General features: G+C 40.5%; 1 protein-coding gene and 1 long non-coding RNA gene across 4 annotated transcripts in view; one reads left to right on the top strand and one right to left on the bottom strand.

Annotated features, from left to right (window-relative positions):
- The window catches only part of TMEM132D (transmembrane protein 132D), a 428,384-nt gene extending 419,916 nt beyond the window's left edge, over nt 1-8,468 (bottom strand). Inside the window, exon 1 of one of the 3 annotated variants that reach the window (XM_039505741.1) lies at nt 8,425-8,468. Coding sequence is in view for 1 of the 3 variants with exons in the window: in XM_039505734.1 (XP_039361668.1) it covers nt 7,329-7,350 (22 nt within the window). In the remaining 2 variants the exon portion in view is untranslated. Of the gene's footprint in view, nt 1-6,518; nt 6,545-7,328; nt 7,398-8,424 lie in introns of those variants that run through there. The other 2 variants (XM_039505734.1, XM_039505733.1) reach the window with 2 other exon arrangements.
- LOC120386413 lies at nt 7,678-21,322 on the top strand. Its single transcript, XR_005589707.1, has 4 exons — nt 7,678-7,783; nt 16,462-16,646; nt 18,080-18,226; nt 20,871-21,322. It is a non-coding gene; the product is annotated as an uncharacterized LOC120386413 (long non-coding RNA).
- The last annotated feature ends 1,997 nt before the right edge of the window (nt 21,323-23,319 follow it).

The raw sequence follows: 23,319 nt of genomic DNA on the forward strand, positions 1-23,319 counted from the left end.
TTATGCAATGGGAGTCTATAACAGACAGGAGAGGATTAAATATTAAACCAGAGTATGGTAGAGCATTGTAAATAGTCTGATCACAAGAGTGCACAATATGTCACTTAAATAGACTTGGAAGGATTAGATTATTATCAGCAAATGTTGGTAAACATCAATCCTACACACACAAACTGACAAAAAATATTTCCATTGATGATAATCAAAATGTACAGCTAGGCAAAGTAAAATGAAGTACTGCTTGAGTTTGATTTACTTTGTATATTTTTACATGTGATGTTGACAATTTGTATTGTAACAGCTATAAAGCTTTACCTTTTTGAAAACCACCATCTACTGTAATTAAATTATTATTGTCTGACAGCTGCTCCCACATCATTTCCCTCAACTGTGAAAATTTAAATCAATTAAAAATGGAAAAAAAATGCTTAAAACCCAATTTTGTGAACTGTGAAAATTTAAACTCAATAAAAATAGGAAAAACTGCTTAAAAACAAACATCTATATTATCCCTCAAGATTATAAAAAAAATTTAAAAAAATCGAATTCTGCCAAGCCTATGTTTAAACAATGTCATATTTTGTTTTCTTAAAGTCTCTGCAGCTAATGATGGAAATTAAAGTTGCTGCAGTCCTGGATAAAGTGGATTATTATCTTGCCTCAAAAAATGAAATAAAATAAAGATACTATAAATAATTAACATACAAATCTGCTCTCTCTAGTTGTAGAGCTGAAAATAAAGGCACTGTTTGTCATTTAAGGACACAAATGACATGCAACATGCACATTAAGCAGCTAAGCCATACGATTAAGTAAATGCCATTAATAAATAATTTAAATTGCTTTGCCTGATGTGTTAGATAAGCAACACTTGCATTATAAGAATTTCAGAACCTTCATATTAGCAAGAGGAAAATGTACCACTACAGAAAGGGAGGGGGATTTTCCTGTGATTGAGGCACTAGACTGGGACTCTGGAGATCTAGGTTCAATTCTTGGCTCTGCTGTAGACTCCCTAGGTGACCTTAGGCAAGTCACTTAATCTCAGTTCCCTGTCTGTAAGACTTTTTTTTTTTTATGCTATGAGGCTAATTTCCTGAATGTTTGCAAAGTGCTCAGATACTGTGGGAATGTGGGCCATGTAAGTAGCTTTATGCAATTTTAATAACAGATGGATGAAAATGAAAGGAGGGAAAACTAAGGGAAAGAGGAGTTCAGGAGAGCTGGCAGTTTCCCAAGGAGACAATATTAAAAGCACACTGCAAACTATCCTGTGGTGAAGGAAAGACAGGAGGAGGCCAGAATAGCTCCATCGGCAATAAGAATAGGTTGTTTAAATATATTAGGAGCAAGATGAAGGGAAGTGAAGGTCCTTTATGTAGCTGGAAAGGAGAGCTAATAATTGATGACATCAAGAAGGACAATGTGTGTAATGCCTATTTTGCTTCAGTCTTCACTGGAAAGGTTAATGGTTGACCAGATACTCAAAACAAACAACAAGGGGGAAGGAACCCAAGCCAAAATAGGGAAAACAGGTTAAAGAATAGTTAGGTAACTTGGATATATTTAAGTTAGCAAGGCCTGATGAAATTCATCCTAGGCTACTTAAGGAAGTAGCTGAAGCAAACTCAGAACCATTAGCAACACATGAGAACGGGTGAGTTCCCAGAGGACTGGAGAAGGGCAAACATGGTACATTTCTTTAAAAAGGGGAACAAAGAGGACCCAGGGAATTATAGACCAGTCAGCCTAACTTTGATTTCTGGAAAGATACTGGAACAAATTATTAAAACAATCAATTTGTAAGCACCTACAGGATAATAGGGTTATAAGGAATAGCCAGCATGGTTTTGTTGTAAACAAATCATGCCAAACCAACTTATTTTCATTCTTTGACAGGGTTACTGGTCTAGTGACTAGAGGAGAAGCCATCTCTTGATTTTAGTAAAGGCTTTCGCCACAATCCCACATGACTTTCTCATAAACAAACTAGAGAAATGTGTCTAGATGAAATTACTGTAAATTGGGTACACAACTGGTTGAAAGACCATACTTAAAGAGTAGTTATCAATGGTCCATTGTCAAACTGGGAGGGTGTATGTAGCGAGGCACAGCAGAAGGGTCTGTCCTGAATCTGGTACTATTCAGCATTTTCATTAATACCTTGGATAATGGAGTGGAGAGTATGCTTATAAAATCTTCAGATGACTCCAAGCTGGGAAGGGTTGCAAGAACTTTGAAGGACACAATTAGAATTGAAAACAACCTTGACAAATTGGAGAACTGGTCTGAAATCAACAGAATGAAATTCCACGAAGACAATAGCAAAGTACTACACTTGGAAAGGAAAAATGAAGTGCACAACTGCAAAATGCAAAGTAGCTGGCTAGGTGGTAGTACTGCTGAGAAAGATCCCAATGGATCACAAATTGAGTATGTCAACAATGTAATGCAGTTGAGAAAAGGGCTAATATCATTCTAGGGTTTATTAACAAGGGTGATGTATGTAAGACATGGGAGTGATTGCCCCAGTCTATTCAGCACCCGTGAGGCCCCAGTTGGAGTACTGTGTCCAATTCTGGGCACCACACTTTAGGAAAGATGGAGACAAATTGGAGAGAGTCAGAGGAGAGCAACAAAAGTGATAAAAGGTTTAGAAAACCTGACCTATGAGGAAAAGTTGAAAAACAGGGCATATTTAGTCTTGATAAAAGAAGATTGAGAGGGGAACCTGATAACATTTCAAATATATTCAGGGATGTTATAAAGAGGATTGTTCTCCATGTCCATTAAAGGTTGGAGAAGTAACGGACTTAATCTGCAGCAAGGGAGATTTAGGCTAGAGATTAGGAAAAACTTTCTAACTATGCGGGTATTTAAACTCTGAAATAGGCTTCCAAGGGACGTTGTGGAATCCTTGTCCTTGGAAGTTTTTAAAAACAAGTTAGATAACACCTGTCAGGAATGGTCTTTCTGTACTTGGACTTGCCTCAGTGTGGTGGGCTGGATTTGATGACTTCCTGAGTCCCTGCCAGCCCTACATTTCCATGATTCTATTACAATTTTGTTTTTCATAGTTTCTAATTTCTTATGAAGATCATTTTAGGTTACTTTAAAGGTGCAGTTGAGTTGGAATGTGCAGAGAACTTGCACAACTGAGCCACATATATGATTTTGAAGTTAAACACAAGGCTATAATGAAGGAGGCCTTAGCTTATTTAGTTCACTTTTAATGGTGTAGTGACATGTTCCAACATGGCTATTTCTTTCCCTTCACACTTGGAAGGCTCCTGTAAAAAGAATGCAATTCTGAAGACAAAAATGGACATCACTTTTCAATTCAGTTTTTCATTTGTGTTTGAAACCTTTGATTGCACGGATGGATTCAAACTATGATTTTAAACAAAGTTACTGGGGGCCTATCTTGTAGTCCTTGCTCAGGCAAACCTCCCTGTGGCTACAGTGGGAGGTTATCGAAATAAGGACTGTAGGGTCAGGTTGCAAGTTTGAACCTGTAGCACCCTTAAACTAATTATTTCCTTGATTGGGGATAGCAGTACAGTAATATGACTTTGACAATGTCTGTAGGGCATGTTTTCTTCTAGCAGGGCTTTGGAAAAGCCTCTTGATTGTGTGTGTCCCCGTCCAGAAAATAAATGGAGAAGGTGTTGGTGAAAACCAGTGTCAATGAAGCTTTTCTGTAGTAGGCCTGAAACTTTAATCGACCTAACAGGAACAAGGGACGTACATCTACCTATGTCAGCTAATTGCTTATTAGCTTGTTTGGATAGCTTATCAGCCATTTTGGCTCCTCAAGAGTATGCAGCTGTTTTTCCATGTATGCATCCAAAGTATCTAGTACAAAGGGTCAACGGATGTATCTTGTGTCCCCTTCAGAATGACAAATGTATCCTCAACAGATGTATCTTGTGTCCCCCACAAAATGATAGATGTATCTTGCGTACCCAATTATCCCCTAACAGATACATGTACAGGTTCTACAGGTCAACCAAATGACGTAGACAAACGTAGGCTAAGTTGTTTGTTACTGATTATAAAAAGGCCCGTTCGGGCTTGTGGGGTGTGTCTCTTTCTCTGGCACTAGCCGAGAGGAGCACCCGCTCAGCTGACCGATCAATAAAGGGAATGGTACTCGTCTTCCTGTCTCCGTGCCTCCTTGGTGTAATTAGGTAAGCTCCGGGGGGAAACGAGCCCTTTTGGCTAACAAAGGGAAGAGGACAAGCATCTCAGAGACTCATAAGGGTCTCTTTCTACTGCTGCTGGGAGTAGAGGTCTTGCAGTCAGGGCATTCTTTTTTAAAAGGTATCTTTTACTGAATTTTTCCTTCAGTACTTCAGTGCACACAGACAGAGGAGTAAAGGCACAGGAGTAAGCTGAACTGCATGTAGTGATCCTGGTAGGAGCTGCAGAATGGGAAACAGAAAGAACAAGACCAAAGGCCTAGTAGCCAGAGAACTCTTTCAACACACGTGTATTGAAACCCCCTACCCGGGGTCAGTCCCTGCATGATTATCCTGTACAGCCAGGCCCTTCAGTTTCTAGAGCTTTCTTGTCTAGAGCCAGGTCAGTTTATAAGTTGAGGCAACTCCTCTGTAGCAACCTCCATGGAACCTCCAGGGAGGAATACAGGTTGCAGGAGGGAAGATTCTGGAGGAGGAACCAGGAAGTCAGTCTGTGTGCACACATCTAGAACATAGCTGCAGTTGCAGCACCTCTGTAAATAGTTCTCTTTATAAACAGCTGGTTTAGTTTAGAAACATGGAGTCCTGTCATAGATTGCCCAACATGTGGTACATGAAACACTATCCTTCTTCCCTTACCCTCTCATCCAGAGTGCTTAAGAGTTGGACAGTGGTCCACTGTATCAGCACTTTGCCAACAAAGAGCTAAATATTACAACATAGCCCAGAGACTTACTTTGTCCTTTCATAATTCTTGAACAGATCATTCAAATGGGAGGGGAAAATAATGGTATGTTCCTCTCCCATCAAAAAGGGGGTATTACTCTGAGACAAAATGCCAAACTATATTCTCCCCCCTGTACACACACACACACAAAATGTAGAGGTAAGTTCTGTGGGTGAAATTCTCAAAGGGACTTAGGCATTGCAACACCACGCATCACAGCACTAGAAAAAAAAATCACAGGAACAACACTGTGATCAACAAAGCTTAAGTTAGGCACCAAGACTACCTATACAATGAATGGGGAGATCTAAGCACCTACAAATGTGATCTGTAAAGCCAGCATGCTTTCAGAGTGAGATGCAGTCAGTCAGACCTAGTGGTCAGAGCAAGAGCCAGGGGTCAGAGTCAAAGTCAGGAACCATCCAGGATCAAGGCTGGAGGCCATAGCCAGGAGTATGGCCTAGAAGCAGAGATCTCAGACAGAACCTGCCCATTATAGCAGACAGGCAAAGATTCACCTAATTGTTCAGGCAACTTTCCTGCCTTCTTCTGCCTTAAATAGTGAGTCTGAGCCAATCAGAGGTGCTGGATGTCTCCTCCAGTCAAGAGATTTGTGGTCAGTGCCTCTGATGAGTTCAGGTCACCAGCCTATACTCCCTGGTGATACCAGTGAACTGCCAGGTGGTGGCTGCAGCCTGAGGACTGGGGACCCCCAGACATGTGTTTGATCCCTCACACGCACGAGGCAGCAAGCCACCTAACCTAGCCAATGGGAAATGAATAGAGGTGTGTGCTAAGCCCTGCCCCTCTCTCACAGATTGGCACCTAAATCCAGGCTGCAAGGAGCTGCCTAGCTCTGCTAGTGATCCACAAACGGGGGTAAGATAGGCGTTTGGCTGCCCAAGTCACATGCGGGGCTCACAACAAAAGTGCCAGGAGGGAGGAGGACCTCCCTTATAACCTTTAGCCTGGTACATAATGGATACCATAAGGCTGCAGTATGCATGCCCAGAGGCAAAAACATAGGCACTAAGTGAGTATAGGTGCCTTTGGGGTTAAGTGGCAGCCGAGTGGGAGTTTTGTGGATCACAGTGCTGCCAGAAAACAGGATTTAGATGTCTTAAAATAGGACTTAGACACCTAAGTACTTTTGTGGATTCCATCCTATCCCTCTTAAAAAAAACAAAACAAAACAAAAAAATGGTGGCACAGGGATGTACTTCTCCCCACTTGCAGTGATAGTGAGCTCTACATTCCCTCCCACTTTAAAAAGGCCATTGGTTACAAGTGGAGGCTGCAGTATAACTGCCCTGCCCCCCACAACATAGCAGCACTATCTAGACTGCTTGGTTTCAAGAGACATTAAAAAAAAAACTCACCCAAGAGAGAGTTCAACACATTTTAAAAAAAATTAATTGTTCTTCAATGTCAAGAGTAAACAATATTGAAGTTTGTGTGTGTGTGTGTGTGTGTGTGTGTAAGCTGAGGTTGCACATTAATAAGCAGTTGGGACTGGCTTGACACATGCTGCTTCTCTTTATGTGCTACTAATCAAATCACCCCCTTCACACTTGTTACTTGTTACTCACACTTGATAAGAGTCCTGTCATATTACAGCTCCTGTTTCTTCATTAGCTCCATTCAACCAATCTCTTGAGAGTTGTAAAACCAAAGCTTATGGTCTATTCACTAATTGAATCAAAGTGAAACCAGAGTGCGTTCCGCATACAGAAACCCCAGAAAGGGCCTTGGTACTTCCAAAGCAAAGCAAATTAGAGCACTCAAGGGTTTAGCTGCATGTGAGGGCTTAGAATATAGATCCGATTATCAACTCAATGGTTGGCGATTTAGGCAATTGGGAGTGAGTGCCTCCAATTAATATTATGGAGAAAGGCACATGTAATAAAAATGAGTATCCTCCAAAAGGCCTTTTGTTTCTCATATGGAATACCTACTGGCATCCCAGTGCATAACCTCTCCAAGAGGAATCTTTCTTCAAGGGAAGCAAAGAATAGTGTTACCAAACAATGCCCTTTCCCACTGAGAGTAGAGGCTGTTTAATTTCTTGATTTCAGGCAGCACTGCAGACCTGCTCTAAAACAACCCCCTGAATACTCTGCAGCTGAAACACCAGGGACACCTGTATAGCTTAGCCTACAGAAGGAAAGCATCAAAGTGGTAATAACAAGAGTAACCTCGGTGTAGTTAGTGTTTTAATAAAACATGCCACCAAATGATTACAATCGAACATATTTGGGGGATTTGGATATTGCTTATCAGGTCACATGCATGTTCAGGGACGGACTTTTTCCTGACAAAATGCAGCCCATTTGCCCCCTTTTAAGTTAGTGATGTTGCATAGATCTAAACAAAGAGAGAATTTGACCTGTAGCACATACCTGTGTGGAGATGTGATCTCATTGGATAAGCTAACTCTAGAATAGAGGGTGAAAAATCCTATAGCCCAGCTGGACTGGAAAGGAAATAAGTGTATAAAGCAGCTATTTATAGATGGAGTGTGTTTTCCCTTCAAGCAGATTGGTGCTGTTTTTAATTTACAGGAGCAATAACATTTGCCCTAGAGTAGCAATAAGGACAGTGCTGGGACTGTAGTCTATATGCTTGAAAAAACTCTTGGCCTACATTCCTAAGGAATGTTTTCACTGCTGAAAACAAACAATTCCCTTTCAATCATTTAGCTGATTTGTTAATTGACCATGTACTCAGCAAAGAAACTGAGAGGAAGGAGGGGTACAATCATGGAAGGCTGCAGTTAATCCAAGTAGCAGGTGCTTTTTTTATTTTTTTGAGTGACCAGTCAATACTAGTCAGGTCTGTGAAGCTGGGATCAGAGGTAATGAATGACTTTTGTTGAATAACTTTTGGCTCTGTGTTGGAGGGCAAGGGGGTGAACTAGAATCTGATTTAATAAGATTTTAAGCAGCAATTTCCACCAGATTATTAGAGGATCCTGTGTAGTGCAAGACTTGGATAGAAGCTGGTTTAAATGCTATTTGGTGGTATACGAGAACGAGAGCATTGGTAGATTTAGAACATATCTTATATTATATGAAAGACAGGGGTTCTTGGTCCTTGTTTCTGGTCTAATATGATTAATATCTTAATAGGTTAAATGCACCATCCTCTGGGTAATCCGATACCATGATTTGGTTTTGTGTCAAGTTTCACACTTTGTCCTACTCCCAGTAAATAACTAGGGCTATTTTAAGCAAGGTAGAGAAGCTTATATGAAGTACATGCATGTTAAAAAGACTTTCTTGGCTCAAAATTACTATGGAGCCAGATTCAAACTGCATAGGGATCATCAGGCAATGAACAGAACTTTACACAGTGAGACAGAAAATCTTTGAAGGACCTTAGATCCTGCACCACAGTCCATTTGTCTTCAGTGTATTCAGGAAGCAGAAATAATATAAGTACACAGAAACTAACAATTGGTTAAATATTGCAACTCCCATTACAGATATCACTCACCTTCCCCATCCACTTCATACACATCAAAGATGGAAAATGCAGATGACTTCTCTAACCTTTATTTCTGCTTCTCTGAATTATAGTTCATCGCTACCTTGAGGCTAAAGAGCTATTAATGGAATAAAATTGTTTCCATTGCAGAGTCTTATTTTATATAAAGCAACCCCACTTAGCAAACTTTGCAAGAAGCCTGTCGCAGATCTGCTATTGCGCTAATTGCATTTATCTATTGCTGCATGCCTCCGTTTCCAGTTACTATAGGAAACAAATACAGGAAGCCTCACAACAAAATCTAAAAGAACACTCAATGACTGTTTACTGCATCTTGGAGACTCAATATGAATTAATTAATACTCAGAAGTGTCCTTGCCCCGCAGGTTGTCAATCAACCACTTAAAAACATCAATATCAGATGTTATTAACTCGTAACAAAATTAGGTGTTATTAACTACAGATCCGGCTGAATATTGAAGAAAATGTTCTGATTAGTGGGTTACCACTAGGAGTACCACCTACTTACAGGAAGTTTTGGACATGCCCTTAGCTCTAATCCTGCCCCCTCTTTTATAGGGGTATTGAGACCTGCTTGTGATGGGACCACTGGGGGTCAGCTGTACACAGAAGACAGGATTTCAGGAGTGACTGTAGAGTATAGAATCTCCTGCAGGCTGCAGCATCTAGCTTTGTACAAGTGCCCCATGCAGCTATGCAAAGCAGCTCTTTAGGAACGGAATGGATGGGGCAGGGCTGTATGAATCCATGGGCTATTGATCCATTGGGGCCAGTGGATTCCCCACAAGGTTATTTGGATGCCAAGGTGATGGATGCTTTAGAAATGCCCGTGCATCATTCTGTTGATCTTGAGATGGGGTGGGGAAGTGCATAGGTTTCAGGGGCCCTGAAGCCCTGAGGTTGTAATAATGGCTGCAAAGCAGCCCTGCAGCTGGACTGCAGCCTAAGGTGGGCAGGGGGAGCATTACCCCAGTGTCCAGCCCAGCTACTCAGGCTGGGCAGAGGGAGCAGCGGGATTTGTCTGTTAATTAACTAGCATATATGGGGGTAAGGAAGACTGGTGTCTCTCACTTAAAAACATTGACCTAGCACTGCCACTGTCTGACACACGATAGAGATTGGTTCAGAGCTGGCTTGGTAACACTCATGAGAGAAAAGTAGCAGTGATAAGAAAAGTGCTTCTGTGCTGCTTCAACAGGCAAGACAGGACTGTACAAGGGAGGGCAGGAGGAGAGAGAGCGATCCACTCCTGTCCTATCTAGCTAGAGATTCCATTTGGGGAGGAAAAAAAAGAGCCTGAAAAACAAACACAGAACCTGCACGACTCATCTGAACCACATGTGTCCGTCTGTTACCTGGGGGAAAATAATTCATCATGATAAAACCAAACATCCATTTTAAACGTGCTCTGCAATGAGGATGTTCGTATTTGCATAATGATGGTTATTTGAATATGATGAGAATTTGCCTGAGTGAGTCTCAGGCTCAAACACATTCATATGTGATACAGTCTGCACAATTTTCTCAAGGATTTCAATTTACTACTATTTATCTAATGAAAGAAAAATAAATATTGGCTGTAACATCCCATTATGCTCAAGAGCTGGTTTTAAATTACACTTGAATAAAATTACTGAATATGGGCTGTTTGGATTTCCTTACAGTTCTTATTGGGGAACGGGAAAGCTTTCCCAAAATGGTGACTAATATCGTCTCTTTCAGTGCAACCTCCACCCCAATAATCTGACTCCAGAGGTAATTCTAACAGAGAAGGGCTGATCCTCTAACTCAGGAGGGAATAAATCAGAAGTAACTCCAATGAAGCAAATGGAGTTTCATCAACAATAGGAAAGGGTTCTTCTATCTAGCAGGAAAAGTTGTAAGAGGATCCAATGGGTAGAAGGTGCAGTTTGACAAATTTAAGATGGAAATAAGTGACAAATTTTAACAGTGAGGGAAATCAACCACTGGAACAACTGAGCAAGTAATGTTGTGACTTCTCCGTCACTTGGGATGTTTAGACCAAGACTGGATATTTTTCTAAAAGATACAGATGCTCCCCGGGTTACGCAATCCCAATTTCCATAAATCTGGATTTCCGGAAAAAGTTCCGTAAGGGTTTTTTTTTTTTTTTTCATAATTGTCAAAGATACATTTCTGGCTTACGCAAAATTTGCCTTATGGAAGGCGTTCCGAAACGGAATTCTTGTGTAAATCGGGGAGCTTCTGTATGCTGTAGTTTTGGCCTAATGCAAGAATTGTTGGATGAGGTTCTAAGGCCTCTGTTATGCAGATAGTCAGATTAGATTATCAGAATGTCCCTTCTGGTTTTAATCTATGAATCCATGGAAACTGGAGTGAGAGGATAATTGTTCTCTGTGGTCTCAAACAAAAAACACAGTTCTGAACATCCTCAGCCTTTGGATCCTGACCTGGATCTGAACTTTCTGAATGGCTCCTATATAACACGCTGAACCAAAACCCCAGTTATGAACCCTCCTAAAGCTCTGGTGAAACACGGATTCAGACCTGAAGTTTTTAGTTCAAATCCCTCTCTTAATTAACACAGACTGGGGCCTAGATTGATCAACATGTCAGAACCAAACCCCTTCTCCCCCACACACACCAAAAAAAAGGTGCACCGTCATTGTATGCGCAAAGCAGGTCATACACAATGTCTTATTAACTTAGATAATATGTAAAATTACAATGCACTATTATAATAATATCCCTTTTAATGTATAATATTATATAAAATAGAATAATATTCCTAATCTAATGTTAGATGTTAATATAGCATCTATCAATGGATATATGACCAGATCCTCAGCTGGTATAAATCAACATACTGGCACTGAAGTCAATAGAGAGATGCTGATTTACACCAGCTGAGTATCTGGCCTATGGAATTTGCACCTGTTCTCAAGCAGAGAGAGCCAAACAGTAGCCAGTTCACTCAACACAGAGAGACAGATAAGCAGTCTGAACTGTTTCTCTCACATCACAAACAATGGATTTTTGGAACCCTGGGCTGCATGTTCCTAATCTCAGTAACTGAATCCTGGTGCTCCAAGGACATTGCCTTAAGCAGCCTCTGCCCACAAATATAATATATTCAGGCCTTTAACCTTCTGAAATAAGGATCAGATTCTGTCTCCTTACTCATGCAAATAATTTTCTTCTGTCTAAATGAAGGCAGAAGTTTTTACTGCTTTTTATTGGCTACCAGCACAGACTCAAACATCACAGACTGTGCTAGTGTGTGTGTGTGTGTGTGTGTTTGTATACTAAAATTGCATACTTTGCCCCAGGACACTTTCTGTATTTTCCTCAGGACACTCGTGTGCCACCTCTCCCATACCAGAGAAGGGAAGTGCATGCTACACTAAAAAGAACAAGTGGTGGCCCTGGAGCTGCTGACTGAGTATTGCTAATGCAGGCTCTTACCAGTAGGTAACACAAAATCTGCTATTGGGTGGTATATAAAGAAGCAGAAAAGCAATACAAGGTGCCTATGGCGTTAGTCAAATAGATGAGGCTAATTTAAGAATGTTAGTTATAAACAGTGCCTTTCATTCCCACAACATTATGAAGTGCCTTAGAGAGTAATGAGCGACATCTCCCATACACAGATGGAACAGTCATTACGCTCTCAATAATAGCTCACATGCTGACTTGAGTAATAAAACCTGTCTTTGAAGGAGGGAATATTGGTCAGTGGACTGGAGTGAAATCCCTTTTATTTTTGAAAGGTGTCACAGAAGCACCTGATATTGGACTGGATGACCATAATGGTGCTTCTGATCTTAACATCTACAAAAAAAAGCCTTCACTTTCTCTTAGGCAGCTCTTGAAGATGGGCAGAGGAAACTTCCATTTAATTTAATGTCACAGCTGAAGAATAGACGTCTCTAAGAGCGCAGCTCCACGGCAAAGAAAGTGAGACAGTGTAGAATAGAACCACTAGTCTTCCTGGTTTGGGGGGTTCTGTTTGTTTGGTTTATTTTTTTCATGGTTTAACAGAAGACAAGCTTCCTTCACTATTTTATGGAGGATTTTTTTTCTGATATAATGTTGCCCCTCTTTTCCAAATGACAGCTTGTGCGTAGTTGCTTCCTCTCTGTCCTGGCTGTGCGTGAAAGCTATTGTTAGAAAAGTCTCCATATGGAAAGCTCTGCAAAGCCAGAGTGTATGCAGAGGTTATATCATCAACATTGGTTCTTGGAATGGAAATGGGGCCGGCTAGATCTAGATTTAAGGGCTATCAAAAATCAAAGCACAGAGGAAAACACACCTCAGACTGCTACCTTCTCTACAAAACATCATGCGTTAGGCAATCTATACAGTATACATTTAGAGTTGGAGATATTTTTGATCTGTCCATGGGCACTACATATAAATAACAAGAGGCGAATGTAGAACTTGGATATGGAAAGTGAATGTTGGAATGAAGAGAACACTAAACCTGTTCTAAAAGAACAGCAAAACCAAGGGAGGCAAAAGAAATATAGTTCATCAGAGAGAGATGAAGAATTAATTAGCAGTGCCAGCCCTAGGGTGAATCCCACAGCTTCCTGCTAAAGGGAAAAGTATAGGGAAGCTTATGATTACAGGGGTGACTATCTGTGCCTGAATCAAGAGCCAGCTCAAAGGCCAAGCTGATGATCATTCAACAGAAAGAGAAGGAGGGACAAATCTCTACTTGCACAGAGTGGCCCAGATTTTCAAACGTGTGCACTCAGGGGCAAGCACACATGGGAAACTGGAGTTGCACATGGAGTTACCTGACAAGACCAAATCCTATACATAATCGACCCTCAAACACTCAGCTAGAGTCTGGTAATTCTAGGTGCTAGGGCATCCTTACGAAGGGAGCTACTTTCTGATTGCATGTCTGCCGGATAAAGGCCTTGCTAAGCATTCAAAACATTCAGATTCTGCTCTGTATTCTAGATGATCTGTCGATGAGAGAGATTATTTTAGTTATATCTGCATTAGAAACAAGTAGGGAGAAATTCTGTAGAAGTTTAGTTCAGTGGGAGCAGGATCAGCCTTAAAGTCAATGATGTCTTTGGAAATTAGTTGGTTGTCTAATTTGACCTAATCATTTAATTATTCTAAAGGTGGCTTGTACAAGAGGGCTACATTCTTGGAAAAAACACTTTGGTGAGACAAATGAATTACTTGAAGCTGTGGTCTTGGATTCAGATATGCTTCAGAAAGTCTTGGCTCCTTTTTTTTAGTACTTTTTTTTTTTTTAATGCTAACCTGGTTCATCAAGCTCTGTAAACAGGCTAGTAATTAGTGTGGTCACAATTCTAAACCCCATCCATGCTTCAGGGAATTAATTTGCAGAATGTAATATGATCATATGATCTACCAAATAGCTCAGTACTATATAAAGCCTCTTAGCCAACTCAAGCATATTTTAAAAATGAAGACAAACTTCTTAATATCTAATGACTCAATACTCTGATCTATATGCTTAAGCAGAGCATTGGCTTTCTCCAGCACAGTGCTCAGAGTTCATGTCTCTGTTGGCAATTAAATCTCAGGAAGAGATTTTGATCAGTTTCTACAGTTCAGTAATGTCATTATTAGGGCCATTAGCCTTGCTGTTACCTCAAGAGAAGTTGAAGGGAACATAATTTCACTCACCCTGGATAAATCGTTTCATTAAAATGAAGAAGAATCTTTCCACCACCAAGGCTGTACGAGACAAAATGACTCACTCAAAAGAGACGCCTAGAGAAGGGGGTTGGGGGGTTTTTTGAAGATACCACCTCAGTTAGGGTGACAATACCAAGATTGATTACAACAGTAAAGTGAACCAGGGTAGCACAGCTTAAATGACTTACTGAAGGGCAAGATAGACCAAGAGGCTTTTAGCCAATCTGGTAAAGGCCCTGTGATGGCTTTCTCCTCCCGTCCTCTCCCTCTCCTCCCCCTCTCCCCCATGTATGAGGGACCAGTACTTAAAAGTATAACAACATCTGACCCACCAGGGATAGGAACTCATACTACAAACCATTTTAAAGCAGGGAAATGTATAGTGATATATACACTTGTTTTGTTGTGTCATGAGCTACTTGACTTAGAAATTACATTATCTGGATGACACTCTTGAATGTTTGCTGTGTCCTGTGTGTGAAGCATCTAAGTTTGTAACTCAGCCAATCTGCCCCTGGTTTAGCTTGGTGGTCACTAAAGATTTCAAAAGTTGGCACCATTAAAAAGGTATTTCCGTTTTATAAATTCAAAAGTTATTTTATTTTTTCTAACCCCAGAATGACACACAATGTCCTGACATCCTGAAAGTGTACCAAGTGTTCAGCCTCTCATGTTTAACTCAGAACTCAACAAATACTCAGCAAACTCTTGAATTGTTTTCCCACATGCTCACATAACTCCGAAAGAGCTGATCTAGGTTTTACTCATCCTTGAAGGGCTAAGGCCAAGCATGGAAAATTTTAACCCCAAAAGAATATATTAGAGAAAGTTATAAGCAACTGAAAACATGGGGGATGAGGTGAATGCAGGATTGGAGCAGGATTGGACCATACAGGAGAAAAATCATTGCAATAATAGTGTTCCAGTAGGAGAAAAACTATTTGTCTTATTATTATTAATTGTATTATCGTAGCACTTAGGAGCCCCAGACGAGGACTAGGACCTCATTGTGCTAGGCATTGTACAAACACAGAACAAAAAGATGGGCCCTGCCCCACTGAACTTACAATCTAAGTGTAAGACAAGAAACAGATAGATACCGACAGACGTAAGAGCACAAGGAAATAATTTCTCTTTCTCTGTCTCTCTCTTTGGATTTTCTGTAATGATACTAGAAGTTTCTTGAGCACATCTCTCAGCTTAAATGCATAAGAAGTCCCACTCACTTCAGTGTGACTATTCACATTCTTATACTTAGGCACATGCTTAAGAATTTTGCTGAATCTGGACCCTTACATTCAAAAAGGGCCCAGTTCAACCAAAGGCAACTTAGTAAATTCCATAAAGTTACCAAAATAACATTCCTTAATCTTTTTTCTGACTTATAATATGCTTGAATTAGTTTGTTATTAACATACTTGTCATGGTCAGTGGATACATAGTTCCTTCTTGAATCTTCATTGATTGTTTCTATTTGATTAATGCATCCGCAGTAGAAAATTCCTGAAAGTGCTGTATAATAACTCATAAGAGATGGCAGCAGTATTGAAATAGCTGATCCAATCACTTATTCCTGGGTGTTACTAAATCTCCATGAATAAACATTACACAATGTAGTTGTTACCTGAGATAATTATAACAGCTTATATTTATATGACATAGCCTCTCTCATCACACAGGATTGCAAAGCAATTAATAGACTGAAATTCAAACTAGATTCAAGGATCACTTTGCTTACTATTGAAATGTAACCAGTTCTGGAGTGGAACGTGGTAGGTGCTTAAGAGGAACCTTACAAAGCTGTTTGATATAGGAAATAAAGAGTATGTTACCCAGTTGAAAATACAGAGGGAATTTAGATAGCACAATTACCTAGGTTGGAATTTGGTCTGGACATCACAGTTAATACTATATTAAAGGTGAGGTGGGTTCTTTATGGAACACAAATGGGCAAAGTGCAGGATGGAAGTTGGCTGAAGATTGCAATTATAGCTGGGTGAATTTTGTTGACCAAATTTTTTTTTCCAGCAAAAAATGCAGATTTGGTGACATTGAAACATTACATAAATCTCTGTCAATTTTGCTGAATTGTTTGTGTCAAATATCTCTCTCTAAAAAAACACAAAATGTTTTGATTTCTTTGATTCAAAATGACTTTTTGTTTAGAAATTTCTTTGTTTTGTTTTTAAAAAATTAAAAAGCATTAAAAAACCTTAAAGCTAATAAAATGTTTTGTTTAACCCCCCAAAATTATTCTTCTTTTACTTGTTGATTCACAGAGAATTTTTTAAAAATTGTTTTGGTTCAACCTAAGTCCACAAAATAAAACAACAATAAAATAGTTGGAATTGCCAGGGAACCAAAATATCTGTTGTTTGCACAACTCTGTGATGGGTCATTAAGGACCATGCCCAGCTGCGCCTGCAGGGTATGCTCCAGCTGGAGGTGGAACTTAAAAGAGAGCCAGAAGGAGCCTGACCAGGCAGAGGGAAGGACTGGTCCTGAGATCTCCTGGGGAAGGGAGCAGCAGAAACTTCCTGGTGAGGAAGAGCCTTCCTGCCGAAGCCAGAGGGGCTGAAGGTTCAATTTGTACTTTTATTTCTTATTACTTTGCAAAAGACTGCAAGACTTTGACAAGAGAGTGGGTGGTAGAACGTGTCCCAGAGAGGCAGTCTGAAGGCACTCATGGGTGCTGGACATTTTGTAACCCTTAAAGAACCCTGGGCGAGAGCCCAGGCTCCCCCCTCCCACCCTCCATTAAGGACATGAAAACCCTCACCTTCCAGACTTCCCCCCCCTGGAGGGAAAGAAGGAAATGATAAATACCTCTTGAAACCCCCAGCTAGGATCAGACACTTGTGGGGTCAGTAGCCAAACCCCATATCTTCCTAGAAACACCATCAGGCTTGGGGGAGCTAAGACTGAGTGGTAACCTGACCAGAGGGTTGACCAGACTGAGTGGTAGCCAGACCAGTCTGACCCCCAATAAAAGACAGGCCGACAACAGGTGGCCCGGAGGGAAAAGAGTAGAGATGTGGCAGCCAGGGGCTTAACCCTGTAACCACTAGGCAACGCCACCAGTGAACAATGCTCATCACAAACTCTTGTTGCGATATTATCTTTATGACTTATTTGAATTCTGAAATTCTGAATCTCAACATTTTACATTTATAAAAAGGGGGGGGAGGGGAATCCAAAAAAACAATTTGCAACAATGTTTCATCCAGCTCTGACAAAGAGCTGCTAATGGAAATTGAGCCCAAATATATAAAAAATACAATTTTCAAGCAACCTATCCAACAGCCATAATAGCTATGCTCCTTTACTTTTTGCTGAATATACCGTAGATGGATTTCTGAGCCGTCAGTGCAAGCTTATGCCATAGTAAGGAAATGAAAATAATTTTCAAACAAAATTCCTAAAGTGCCCAGAAAACAAATTTGAACATAACAGCAAATCACGTTTCATCCACTGTTTTGTTTGTTTCCTTCCTTTAGGCTCCAGTTCAGCAGAACATCTCGATACAGCAAAATAGGCATAATAGCAAAGCACTTAAGTACATGCTTACGTATCATTGACTATGACATCAGCACGCACTTTGCTACTTTGTTGAACAGAGATGGGTTTAAGCTCAGGCTTAAGTACTTTGCTGAAGTGAGGCCTTACTTATTATACAGAATATATGGCTGTTTTTTAGCCTAAGCATGTACTGTATAACAAGGCTAGTTAAGGTCACACGACCCTCTGAGACCATCTATTCCTCTCACAAGATCACAGAAACCTTTGTTCCACTAAGGGGTCTATAAGATTGGGGGCTACCTTTGGTTTCAGGGGCCAACATGTTCGTTCCTGTGCGAGAGTGACATAAGAATGAAGTTTCTGGCATGTTCACCTTGTGGGGTACCATTGGGACTTTTTCAATACAATATTTATTTGTCTTCCCTCTTAATCTACTGTGTCCCCCTAACTGTAGCCTAATATTTCACACACAAAGTTGGCAGGAAGAGGATTAGAAGGAATTTGTTCTGCATTAAAGCCTGGTTGCAGGATCTTTTCAATAGAAGGCTTAAACTGAATGGAGATTTAAATGAAAGCGTGCGTGGAACAGAGCCAAAATCAGGTAAAGACCCATTTGATGTGATTCTGTTTTATCAAATACATTGAGATGACAGAATGAAATGAGAAACATTTACCTGTAGACCCTCAGGGTCATGTTCACAATGGTTAAAATGCACATCAAATGTGTGCTTTGGTGCATTTAAGAACAAAGATTGTAGTTCTGATTGAGAAAGACATCCTGAAGAAATTGTCCTCCAGCAAGACTTAGCACCCGACACAGGTCGTTAATCAGACAGGCAGATAAATCGGCATTTCATTAATCCCCTCCTCTGGTGAGCATCTGGCAAGAGAGACTTGAACATCACAGGCCTGACTTTCAAAGCTCCCATTAGCTCCAACTGGAGTTCTGGGTGCTTAGCACTAATGAAAATCAGGTCTATTGAGACCAGGTAGCATTTCAGTGCTGTTTGATGAAGATAAGTAAGGAGATCTCAATCCCAGTCAGCTGCCCTGCAGTATGTGAGCCAGATCCTCAGCTGATCTAGGTCTCTGCAGCTATGTAGATATCAACGGAGCTACGCTTGTCTACAGGATCTGAGCATCTGGACCTGGGCCTCACTATGGGTATAATTCTCAACTGCTTATGTGGGGAAAACTCCTACTGAATTCAATGTGTGTTTTCCTCCGTCAGAACTGCTTCATCAGACCTTTTGTGTATTTCCATTTTCATTCATGCTGAATTATTTCCTCAAGTAGAAAGTAGCTTTGCCTTTATGTGCTTTCACATGGCTAGACTGTGTCTTTTAAAGATTCAGCTAGTTGTTCCATGATTGGGGCTCCTAGGTGCTACTGCAATACAAATAATATAGAAAAAGCAGCAAGGGAATGCACCAATTTTGACCACAGCTGACATATGGTTTTTAACATTTTATGCCAAGGCAACATTGCATCACCTTGAGGTGATGGGCCACCAGCAAAGAGATAAAGCAGGAACAGAGTAGAAAAGGCATTTATATCCCTCAACCGCCCTGCGGCTAATCAATTAAAATATGTGCCCGTGGCATGTATGGAGCTGTTTATCCCTAGTGCTCTGCTCCACCATTTCTGTAAATGCTGCCATTAGAGCTGGCCAGAAGAGGACAATTCTGTTTCATGACAACTTTTTAGATTTCCAAATTTGTTCCACTGTGCAACAAAACCAAAATGTTTCAAACATTTTTGTAAAATGGAAGTGTGTTGGAACATCTGTTTTCAGATTTAAAAAGGCTGGGTTTTCAATTTGAGGGTCTCCCTCTCTGTTTGATCAGAAGGGACCAGAGAGCCCTTGACCTCAGAAAACTTTTGTCAAAATTGATACATCTCCACAAAACATTTCAGTGTTGATAAAACAACATATTTTGATGAGAATACATGTAGTCAGAAATGTTCCAACCAGCTCTAGCTGTCATTTAGACTTGATCAGGTTGGCATATCTGTATAGAAGTTGGGGAAGGGAAGGTGCATGTGTCCGAAAGGATGGTCTTGGAGCCCTTGGACGTGGACTCAGGCGACATGAATCCTATTTCTGACTCAGCCACAAGCTTGTGTAACTTTGGACAAGTCACTTATTCTACCCTGTGTTTAAGTTTCCCATCTGTGAAATGGGGATCGTACTTCTGTACCTCACAGTATGTTGTGAGGCTAAAATGCATTAATGCTTGAGACGTGCTCAGGTACCATTATGACAAGGGCCATGTAAGTGTCCAAACGGGGAAGTTCTATGGCCTGTGTTATACAGGAGGTCAGACAAGATGATCACAGTGGTCCCATCTGGTATTGGACTCTATTAATCCATACGTAGATAGATGATATTCCCTGGAAAATGTTTAAATACCAGGTGCAATGCTAACAGTTTAGTCTCCTGTAATACTTTGATCTAATGTCAGTTATTAGGTTCAGTGTGTGGGTGCAGGGTGGTGTTGGTGGCCTGTGACACACAGGAGGGCAGACTAGATGATCTGATGGTCCCTTTGGGCATTAAAATCTATGATTCTATTACTTTAATTGCCTGAGTTTTAGGAAATCCTGGGAGAGAGGTTTTATACATTTAAAGAGCAAGTAAGTTCACATGTGTACATGTACGTTTCCAGTGACAGACTATGCTCTATTACATTTAGGCATTGAAACCACCCCAAACACATTCACACACTTCCCATCTGACAAGTATAATAAAACATAAAGCATGCCAAAAGCCAGCACGAATAATGTAAAAATCCCAAAGCAGCCAAGCAACTCCCTTGCCTCATCTGCCTTCTACAATCAGGCCTCTGTAGTCTTCTAAGCAATCATAGGCAGTGATATCTGAATCAAACATTTCATTGGAGTATTCTGGCACCAAATTTTCTAAAGGACAACTTTTTTGAACCTTACCATGTCTCTCCAGTTTTCTATTCATCTTCTTTTCCAAAATTCATTTTCACTTCTTTCATTTTCTCCCACCTTGTGTTCTCTGTCCCTCAGTGTTTCAGTTTCTCAGAACTTTCTATTTTCCCGATGATTTAACTCTTCCCCTTCGTCTATTTAATATTCCCCATTCTTCTCCTCTGAGCACCAGCTCACTTAGAACCCTCCACAATCCCTGTCTCTTTTAGTCCTGTCTCCCAGCCAGAGATGAGAGAGGCTCTAGAGAGAGAGGGTAACCAGCATTGTGACAAATCTTCCTTTAGGAGGCAGATGGCAGACTCCCAGCTGAGACATCTCTTCTTCCACATCAGGAGCTGCTGTTGTGTCTCCAAGCAATGGGAAGAATGCGATGTCGCAAGAACTTCTGAAATAGCTGCTTCTATTCTAGATCACCTAGTCTGGCGAGAGTCCTCCTTTCACCATGTGGAGTGAAAAGGAAATAGCACAACATGGGACTGAGAGAGAACTGGGAGGGTGGGGGTCTTCCTTTTGATGTTAGCAGAGGAAAGGTTACTACTGAATTCAGTTGCACAGCTTTTGGTCTCCTGGGAGGTCATAGTCCCACTAGTTCCCCAGTCGTCAAGCCTGACATTTCTAATGTGAAAACAATCAATTACAATCAAACTACCACCAAACTGTGAGGGAGAGAGTTGTTGTTTTGGTTTGGTTTTTTTGAATGGAACACCACACACACACGCGTGCGTGCACACACAATTCTTGGGCTATATTTATACATCATACAGAACCAAAAAAGGGTGAGTGGACATGCTTACTTTCCTCTCCTTAACCTCAAGATGATCCTTCTTCCCCTAGACTTGTTTTCTGGTGGGCTTAATGCTATTTTGTAAAGGTTTCTACCAAATCCTTTCCTCCCTGGCCTCCAGCGGAACTGCTGTGGTCCATCATGCTGAGTTTGCATGAGTCCCTCCATTGTAAAGATGAAGATACAAGCCAAATTGAGCTCCATGTATTTCCCTAAGTGTGACAGTGTTAACACAGAGTGGGGGGAAAAGCAATATTCACCAGAAGATTTTTAAGTCATTATGTTTAGCAATGGTCAATCAAATGAGTGCCTCAGCTTTTCAAAATCTTTGGTAGACAGGGTCATGGAGCAGAAAATGTCCAATCATGTCTGTAATCTCTGTCATTTTCACTTTTTGAGATAAATGGCTATTCTTCATTGAGAACAAGAGGTAGGATGACAGGTCAAGACTAGAAAGATGCTACCTCCGAGCAGTAGTGTTTTAGAGCAAAGCCTGATAATTAATTCTGCTATCCGAGCATCTGTCACACCATCAAGGATTCACTGAATTCCTACATGTGGAGCTAGCAAGACTGTTAACAAGACACCTCGTGTTTTCCCAGATGTTCACTTTATGGGGTTCCATCATTAGGCAGAATGAGTTTTGTGCTTATTAGCACAAAACCGAGCAATCAGCCGAAAACCTCAACGCCATCTGGAGTGTAGTCCACATGTCTCTGTTGAGCCAGATGAGAATAGTTCAGACCAAACAGGAGTTTTGAGTTTGCACAGGCTGGTATATAATGTGCCTAAAGCAGGTTTGACATTGTGTCTTGTTTTATTATTTAAAAACTATTATTGTAAGATGGGTCAGTGTTTTTCCTTTTAGATGTACTATGTTTATCTATGGCAAGAGAACTACAGCATGTCTGCCCTAATAGAGCCATATTAGTAATCAGGAACACAGCTCTTTCCAGTTTTGCCTAGAGCATATTTTTAAAGTTGTAAGCAAACAACAATTTCCTACCTCTTTTTAGCAAATTAAATTTTCAAAGCACATTATGCATCCAAAAACGAAGTTTTGATTATCCACATTGTTAGCCTTTAGCACGTGCATGTGTCAAGAAATATTTATTAATCATCTAAAGTGATTTGTTCTGCACACGAGAAGACTTGGGATTAAATGTTGTAGCTGCCACAATTGAGTAGGAGATGATCACTATGCTATTTGTTTCCATGGCAGGAAAAGTTGAGCGCTGATCTCCAGAGGAATAACATTAACATCATGCTTCTTAAGCTTAACAATGTGTTTTGTTAGTGGTTAGTAATTGTTTCAGAGTTGACAGGTAGGCTGGGAAAATCAAGGTTTTAAACTAATACTAACAGAAAGAATGTGCCTCTTCTGACAAACTATGCTAACTTCATGGGAGATTTTAAATGTTTAATACTGGCCTTGCCTAAAGCAGTAGGGGGAAGAGAGAAGTCTTTTTTAACGTCAATAGAAAAGTGAAAGAAGCCTAGTGACCCTGCATAAGCTTGGTCTGAATTCCATGGTGCCCTGTAGGACTAGAGAAAGCTCATAATGGTGAGAATTAGGTGCACAGTGGTAAGGAGAAGAGGGGTAATCTTGGCTTCTTCCTGGAAAGGCACCAATTCATCAAGGTGGACAAGAGCTGCTACAGTTAGACCTAGGCAGGGATGAGTTTTCCCATCCCAGGAGATTTTTGAAATATGAAAAAAAACTTCTTTTCATCCTGATTCAGGATGGGAAGTCAAAAATCTCAAACATTTTTATGACTTGACAATCTTGGGGAAAAAATCAGTTCAGGTCTGTCAACACACTTTGCTTTGATAATTTTGAAACATTTTGATTTTTTTACTATTTTTTATTTAAAACATTTTTTTACTATGATTAGCTTAAATTTCAAAACAAAATGTCATTTTGACCGAGAAAACTAGAATTTTTCATT

Source organism: Mauremys reevesii, linkage group 18, assembly GCF_016161935.1.
Source record: "Mauremys reevesii isolate NIE-2019 linkage group 18, ASM1616193v1, whole genome shotgun sequence".
NCBI lineage: Eukaryota > Metazoa > Chordata > Testudines > Geoemydidae > Mauremys > Mauremys reevesii.